Below are 9,151 nucleotides of genomic sequence, written 5' to 3'. Positions count from 1 at the left end.
ACTAACGGTTGTATGTTCTTTTTATTACCCAGTGCAGCGCTGCGCAGCGCGGTAGAAGTACGCCCGCTATAAACTCAGTAAGCAGAAAACAAAAGCACAGTATCTTGTGGAGAACAGATAAACAGACAAACCTACAGCGCGCGGTGCAGTACTGGGTCTGTCTCTTATACACATCTAGATGTGTATAAGAGACAGTATCTACAGTGAGTGCAGCTAGTTGGTTATGGTGATAGAACTTTTATTAACAGGGTTGCAAAGGCCACAAATAGTATAAATATAGGCATTACATTTTTATGCGTTCGATGTTAGTTCTTAAGCGCGAGAGGGTGAGACAGATCCCAAATGTCATGAGTCTCACGCCAAATGCGTGATACTTGGTACTCAATGTCAGCTACTGGAACTGGAGTCCCGCTTAATTTTTCTTTAATTTTTTTTTTAACTTGAAGAAAAAATAGTAAGCATATGGTGGGTCCACTTTAGATTTTATGTCTACAATAAGTCCCAATTTTTCAAATGGTCCACACATAAATTGGGTTCACTTTTTTAATGTGGGTCCACATTGGATTTTATGTGTAAAAATAGTATACATGTATTTTATAATAGGCCCATAGGGTCGTGTGTGCGCAGTTCAGTCAGTTAATTGATCTTTTTCTCTTGTCTTGTTTTTTTTTTTTTTTTTTTTTTTTTTTTTTTTTTTTTTTTTTTTTTTTTTTTTTTTTTTGTATTATATGGGTATCAATTGTCTGAATTGGTATCAATTGGTCCACACATGTTCACATTTTAAAAGATGGGTCCACATTATTAGCTTATATACGCTGAGTCATTTTTTTAAATGTGGGTCCACATTAGATTTTATGTGTAAAAATAGTACACATGTATTTTATAATAGGCCTATAGGCAATTTTCGTGTGCGCAGTTCAGTCAGTTGATTAATCGTTTTCTCTTGTCTTGTTTTTGTTTTTTGTTTTTTTTTTGTATTATATGGGTATCAATTGTCTGAAATAAAAGAATTGAATTGAATGACATTTACGCGTGAGACTTTAGTCCTAGCGTGCCAGAGAGGGTGAGACAAATCCCAATTGCCTGAGTCTCACGCCAAATGCGTGGTACTGTTGGTATATTGTAAATAAAAACATCAAAAGTCAAGAACTGGTAAATAAAATGCATATAAAACAGGCGAAGCAATATTAAACCAAATTCAATCTACAAAACTTAAACACTGGTATGACGCGAGCGTCATGCCATTTACACCACAGAGGCCCGTACGATTATTACGGATTGCAGACCACTTTTTTTTTTTTTTATTAGAACACATTTTATAAGAACACTGAGGCTGAAACTGCTTAAAAATTAAGAACAATATAACAAATTGAGGCTGAGGTAAAATGTCTAAAGAGATTTTTATATTTAAAAAAATTTTAAAAAACCAAAACATTATATCTACCTTGCGTGCAGTAGGTATGTAATACCCTCTATAATGCAGTACAGTAGGTGGGGCCATTTTTACCGGGGCATTTTTTCTCTGTCTATTTTTTCAGGGGCCTTTTTTTCAAGGACCGCTTTTTCCGGGACCACTTTTTACCTACATTCTAATACAGTGACTGCTGTACAATAATAATTTGTTATGTTTGAAAAGTGTGTAACATAAGAACAAAATAAAAACATCTTGAGCCTGAAATGGCCAAAAAATAAGAACACTGAGCCTGAGAAAATTTTTACTAGTTATTATTTAAAAAAAAAAAAGTGTAGTTTCTCTCCCTTCATCTTGATGGATCACACATCGTGGAGCGAACTCATTTTTAAGGTGCGTACCTGTATTGGCTTATAGCAAAGAGTATAAATAGAACAAGAGAGCAAAGTCCCGTTCGTAAAAACGTCATGCCTGTGTAGGACGCCAACTAACGGTTGTATATTCTTTTTATTACCCAGTGCAGCGCTGCGCAGCGCGGTAGAAGTACGCCCGCTATAAACTCAGTAAGCAGAAAACAAAAGCACAGTATCTTGTGGAGAACAGATAAACAGACAAACCTACAGCGCGCGGTGCAGTACTGGGTAATAAAACATATACAAGCGTTAGTTGGCGTCCTACACTAGCTGCGTAGAGCGTATCGTTTTTTTACGCTCCCAATGAGCGTTGTTGGCTCTCTTGTTCTATTTATACTCTTTGCTTATAGGTAGCAGCTGGTAAATCATAGGAAATAACATTCAAATCAAGTTTTTGCTGGTTACCTTTAGGAACACAGCAGATAATTTATACAGTATATACATCAAATCAATACTAATACAGTATTCAAATAATATATAGGAACATGATGTTTTAATTCGTATCAAACATAGTTCATCAACGAAAGTTCCTTATTAGTTGTATGGAAAAAGAGGTCTATCTGGTTTGAATCGAACCCACAATCTCTCGCTATCACGGAGAGCGTCATACAACACAGAGGTCCGTACAATATTATTACGGATTTATAAGAACACTGTCTCTCTCTCCATTCATACAGCTTGAGGGCTCACACATCGTGAAGCGGACTTATTTTTAAGCTACGTACCGGTATTGGCTTATTTATAGGTAGCAGCTGGTAAATCATAGGAAATAATATTCAAATCAGGATTTTGCTGCCTAGCACTCTGGGAACACTGCAGATAATGTACCGTTACATCAAATAGATATTAATACAGTCCTGTTTGTATGAAAAAGAGGTCTCTGGAGAGAATCGAACCCGCAATTTTTCGCTATTTCGGCGAGCGTCATACCGCTTAGACCACAGACGAGACGCTCGTACCACAAGACTCGATTTAAAGTTTATCTCTATGTGTGAGTATGGAAGGCAATCGCCGCCAAAAATACTGTTACAAACGAACAGCCTACTCGCAGAAACGAACAACTTACTCACAGAAACAAACAACCTACTCAAAGAAACGAACAGCATACTCGCAGAAACGAACAATCTACTCGCAGAAACAAACATTCTACTCGCGGAAACGAACAATGTAGTCGCAGAAATGGATGCGCACGGTACTCGCAGAAAAGGACAATGGAATCGTCCATTTTAAGATAGGTAAGCAAAATCTCTTTGGTTGTACCTGTTAGATTAGATTTTGTTCCCCTTCCTGAATGGGTGCCATATCGTCGAGCAACATTGCAATATGACAATATAAATATTTTGTATATACAGTGTTAACGGCTAACTTCCTTCAATATTATATATATATATATATATATATTTATTTATTTATATATATATAATCAATATAATATATATATATATAATATACAATCATATATATATAATCATTGTTTCTTTATTCGAGAACTGTTTCTATCATTATTTGACTATTTGATAGTATCTATAGAACGTTTCCTGCATGAAATATTTTCGATATTCTGACGTAAATTATTCCAAATCAATGTAAATCAGCTGTAAACGTTAAAACCGAACGCTGAACCAGGGCATTCTGCTGCTAAACAGGCGTCGAAACTGATTAAAACAGTACAATGAGCTTACATTTATCAGGAAGTTGTCATTAACTATGAGCCCGGTTGTTGTTTTAATTTCTCGGCAGCTCCTCGGACATCAACTTTATAAAGTTTAATTAATTATTATATTTTTTGGGGAAATACGTTAGCACATTGATAACCTCAGATATTTTCTGTGTGACCCGAAAGTAAGATTAGGCGAAATTTGGTAGAATTTACGATCGCCTGACAGAAAGTCTGCCAATTGGAACCTGACGTAATATGGCGTAATATACGGTAATCGATCTAAGTACCATTGTATTGTACTAATTATAATAATAAAAGTTGTATTTATATAATGGAATAAGCCAAAGTTTTACGGTTACGCGTTTCCACGGCCGTGTAGGCCTACAGATATTTTTGGCCTGTCCCGACCGACATGTTTCATAACAAGAAAATTCAATTTCAATTGCGCTGCAACAAAACTTTATTGTTATACAGAAACTAATTAAGAGGACCAGAAGGTCAACAACGTAGGTCTAATGCGTATTCAGTGATGGCGCCAGGACCTGCCCGACGGAGTGGCTAAAAGCCCCGACGGAGGGGGGAGGGGAGTAGAGCGAATCTCACTTGGCTGGGAGAAAGGGGGCCGCCTAGGGCCCCCTGGAAGCCACGGATATTTGACTAATTATGGCGAATTTTTATTACTTATTTGATAGGCATCGAGCTACACTATAATATGACTTCATGTAGGCTATGTTTTCTAATGTCAAAATCAGCTTCCAAAAGCAAAACATTTTAAATAAAACAAGAAACAAAGAGTGTGCAATGTAACCATCTAATTTATTTTCAAATCCTCATTCTTGAAAGTGAAATTCTAGTTTTGTTTCTGGAGTTAAATCTCACATTGAATCCATTTGTCTACTGCATGGCATGCAATGATTTTCAACGTGGACTTCGCAAGATTAGATATGACATAATCCATGGATTGGAGAACACACGCGTTCCCCAACAGTGATCGTGTGACTTGTTGTTAATATTAACAAAATGCAATCAGTGTAAAAGTATAGAACAGAAATGTGTTCAAACACACTATTGATAACTGGTAAGTTCATTCACATGAGGAAGTGTAATATATATACATGAACAATTTGTGTTAATAACAATCTCTCAATGGTCTCATAGTGCTTTTGCTTAATATTGTAATATCGTAATAGACTATTATACTGATCACCTTACTAGTATTTTCTGAATAGAATTCGTGGAATAATAATAATAAAATAAATTACTATTTGCTGTTGTATTTATGGTATAGTGCACTGGTGTGTGTCGTAATGTTTGTAAACACATTAGAGAGTTGTACAGTACCGTACTCTACAGTTCACAAAAGTATAAAAATAATTGTCACCTATGCAAACACGGGCAAACAATTGGTGCATTTGTAGAAACTGCTCAGTAAAAAGTCAAGTGAAGAAAAAATATCAAAAAATAAATATTTATTCATCTATAAATCGAATCTCAATGTGAATTATCTTTGCAAATTTTAGATATTATTTTTATCATCCTCATCAATCATCATCGTCGTCATTAGCATCAATGTACTTTTTGTAAAAAATCAGTAGAAACTATAGAACATCTCTTTATAAATGTCAATGTGTAAAAGAGATATGGACTTACGTAAGCATATTGATAGGTTTGTATCGACTACCAAACTAAATAAACAAATTATACTGTTAGGAATAAGTAAACCAAATAGCGAAGCTTTCAACTATATTTTGTTACTTGTAAAACAATTTATTTATGCAAAAAGGTTGTTAAAGAAAAAACCTGATTCTCAGAGACTTAAAATGTTTTTAAGATCAAAAATATCAGTAGAGAAAGGTATAACAGAAAAAGAAAAAAATATATTTTTTTCACTTCATTATTAAAGGAAATTAATATTTTATAATTTAATTTTTATCTGCCCGTCACCACAATCTTATTTTTTTTTAACTGTTGTTCTCTTTTTGAATTTACAATGATGTACTCTTGTTTTGTTTTTGTTTTTTCTGTAATCAATGAAAGAAATTAATAAAATATACGGTTTAGTTTAAATTATCTTTATTTTACCAATAAATGATATTTAAAGCGTGCTATTTTGGCGATCCCGTCAAGTTCAATTGCTTAAGATAAGGGCGTGTCATAATGATATCTGTTATTTGCGGTGGTGCATGCGAAAAAAGGTGTGAAAGATCAGTTACTTTATTCGGAGTTGAGTTCCCAACGAAGCCATAGTGACCCGGTTAATGGCTAAGGCTTCTGTACATACACACAGCGAATTAAATTTAAAGTGTTTGGCTTCAATTACCGGTAATGACGCAAAGAATACTATTTGAAAGATTGTAAACAAAACCCAGAGTAGTATACGGTCATGAAAATATTCATGAAAAAGAATAAGAAGCGATTAATTAGAGCTTTCATCGATAAATGATCAGCTTTATTTACAAGTCTTGTGGGAAAAACACATGAATGATACTGTATACGTTTAATAATTTCTATTTGTATTTACTTCATTGTTTCATTTCTTTTACCTAATATCCAGGGCCCCTGTCGGCCTCGGGCTCCTGGGCACTTGCCCGTAAGGCCCGGCCTTTTTGCGCCACTGACAGAAGACATAGAAATCAATAACTGCCTTCCACACAAATATGTTTTTGCCCTTCATGATAAACTGTTTGAAGTCTGGGTTAGAGAAGTGCTTCTGCTGCTAAGTTTGCCTAAGGCTATATCCCACTGAGACCCCATTCTGCTACTATAACAATATTTACCACTGGAAACTTTTAACTGTCATCCATATACGAACATGTGCGTAATATTACAAAAGGGACACATATATGAGCTTATTAGTTTTCCTGTGATATTGTTCAAGGTAATTCAATGTGCAAAATATAAAACATATCTATTATTATCATATAAAAGTGATCGAATTAAGTACGCACATTCTGTTGCATATTTGTGTTTTCGTTGATTTCAGATGACGTCTAACAAGACAAGCTGCGGTGCGACAGTGTACCACGATTATGAAAATGAGAAGATAGCGGTGTTGGTACATATTATCATATACAGTATTGTCTTCGCCCTCCTTGCTATCATTTCACTTGTCTGCTTGATTCGATTAAAAGTAAGAATGCACATTGCATTTTAAATATAGTTTCTTCTTAAAATGAACACTAGGCCTATGATCAAATAATGCTATGCTTTTATCTCCTCAGGTGAGACAGACAGTCACGCCGTTAGTTACAGCGTTATTTGTTACCATATCAGCATTCTGTATTTGGCGATTCCTGTACATAGTTGTTGATAGATATGGAATTAATCATAGGCTGCATCCATTGTTTGATCGGTTGTTAGCGGACTTGCCATATCCCTTTGTAACTTCGTCATTCGCGTTGCTCATTTGGTTTCTCGTACAGTGCTATAAGCCGAGGCGCATAAGCCGGCGACTGTTTGCGTATCCCTGGATTTTCTTAGCGATTGGTATACACTTTGGCGTGGTTAGCGTCGTTAGCATGCTGGTGGTATTCACAGATACTTGCATAATGCTTACAGTCTGTCACTTTTTAACTTTAACGTGGAGTTTAATTGTTATTGGGTGCTTCATATACATACTCCGTAATATTATCGTCACTGATCTTGAGACACGCGATGTTCTAGAAGCATCGCGTAATTCTCGATCAATTGAACGATCTTCGGGCTTCAAGTGGGCATATACTTGTCCTGGCTGGTTACTAATGGACATCTCAGATACAAATCCCAAAATTAAAAAACTCATCTACGTGTCCAGAGCATCGATATCTCTTCATGTTGTTTTTGCAATTATTACAACTTTCGCAATGCTTTTTCTTGCTAATCCTGCTTTTGAGATATCAGATGAAGGGCGACTTTTCACGATTTGGTTCACGTACGAAACTATGGCAAGGTGAGTATTTCAACAGTACGAGAGTTTTTTTCACAAACAAGTGCTTGTATCGCAGATTTTTTGCGTAAATACGTAAGCAATGTTACTCAAATACAACAGGGGCACTGTACGAACTAATGTTTTCATTAATGACGAACAGAAATCTGATTATATTTGAATGGTGTACACTAATTGTTATAGCTTGTTTTTATTATTTTTTTGTTAGTAGTCATCATTTAGTAAACTACCACATTTGCCTAAATAATAATAATAATAATAACAATAATAATAATAATAATACAATAATAATAATAATAATAATAATAATAATAATAATAGAGTAGTAGTAGTTCATTCTTATATAGCGCAAGTAAGTCAGCTCTCAGTCTGCTGATCAGTAATGCTGCCAGAATTTCTCCGTCAAGTTATCCAAGGTCCTTGACAGGGGTGTAAGGTTTATAAAAAGAGTCCAAGTTTCCTGACAGGGTTCCAAATTCACCACAATCCCACGGTGTTCCGGGTCAATTTTAGGAATAAAGCACCTCCAGATGCTCTGAAATGGCACTGTCTGACTGTAAATTGGCTTATTTAAAGCAATGTTCCCGAAGAAATAATTAAAGAAGTCGGATTTTATCTCTGACGGGGGTCCAGAGTTTCCGGACTGGGGTGGGGTCCTGTGCCCTTCAACCCCAACTCTTCGCTGGTGCCACCACTGTGGATTTACTGTGATTCTGCTGCTAATGTTGTTGATATTATTTCTTACTATTATAATATTTAATTATTAATATTCTTATTTTCGTTATTATTCTTATCATTCTAGATCAGTCGAGGCAGCAATGGTATTGACACTGTTGTATTTGGTGGCCTATAAAAGAACCATTCCAAGTTCAGCCTCAATAAGGGCGTTAACACAGACGTCAAGCACGATATCCCAGTCCCAGGCAAACCTAATATCAGAGGCACAGTCAAACGATCTTCATGATAGTTCAGTTTAAATTCAAGACGTAAAAACGAGAATCAATTACAAAACCTGAAAGTATTCAAGAATAGTTAAATAAGAATAGTTTGAACTGCTCATATCCAAGGTCAATTGACATAACATATGTTGTGTGATGTTTGTTTATTTCGATTGGCCTTGATACGAGAATGCGCAGTTCAAACTACAAATTGGCTTATTGCATGTTGGCTCGAGTAGATAGGGCTACTTCAGGTCCTGTCAACTCATCAAGTCACCGTTTTTACTTACTCGACATAGTCTTTTTAATAGACATATCATCATATCATATCACATCATATCATATCATATTTATCATAGTTTTTATTATAGTTTTTCCTTTTAAGAAAAATAAGCTTAAACAACCAAAACACTTTGTTTGTTGTTGATTTCAACTTTTTCTATTTTTCCCTCACGTCGACCGAAACTATACAGGCATCGTAGCAGTCCATTGCCTGACTAAGGCAGTCGAAATGTCACCCAGTAAGTCCGTTTTGTTGTTGCTATTTCTTGTTTTTAGAAATAAGAAAGTTGAAATCATCCACAAAAATTTTACAATTCAGATAGATTTCTTTTGAACTTTCAAAGAGAACATAGATCAAAACAATTCAGTTTCACTGATTTTTGCAGACGATTTAAAGTCCTGTCATTCCAAGTGTCTATGCAATAGAATATTTACTATTTATGATAGCATGTTTTCAGTTTTATATTTATCTTAAAATTATATAATTATCAGTAATTGTATTAGTATTACATTTTTATATTA

The 9,151-nt window shown here is 35.1% G+C and overlaps 1 protein-coding gene across 3 annotated transcripts in view; it reads left to right on the top strand.

Moving 5' to 3' along the window:
• LOC117109453 overlaps positions 1-8,897 on the top strand; it is a 24,117-nt gene extending 15,220 nt beyond the window's left edge. For all 3 annotated transcript variants that reach the window (XM_033251815.1, XM_033251814.1, XM_033251813.1), the window contains 3 exons: positions 6,468-6,614; positions 6,706-7,412; positions 8,212-8,897. In XM_033251815.1, the coding sequence (XP_033107706.1) occupies positions 6,468-6,614; positions 6,706-7,412; positions 8,212-8,386 (1,029 nt within the window). In that variant the 3' untranslated portion in view covers positions 8,387-8,897. The remainder of the gene's footprint in view (positions 1-6,467; positions 6,615-6,705; positions 7,413-8,211) is intronic.
• Positions 8,898-9,151: the final 254 nt, after the last annotated feature.

The sequence above is a fragment of the Anneissia japonica genome, unplaced genomic scaffold (assembly GCF_011630105.1).
Source record: "Anneissia japonica isolate Jap-2015-1 unplaced genomic scaffold, ASM1163010v1 scaffold287719_len1884721_cov185, whole genome shotgun sequence".
NCBI lineage: Eukaryota > Metazoa > Echinodermata > Crinoidea > Comatulida > Comatulidae > Anneissia > Anneissia japonica.
The sequence above is the reverse complement of the archived record's forward strand: the minus strand, read 5'-3'. Positions and strand labels throughout refer to the sequence as shown.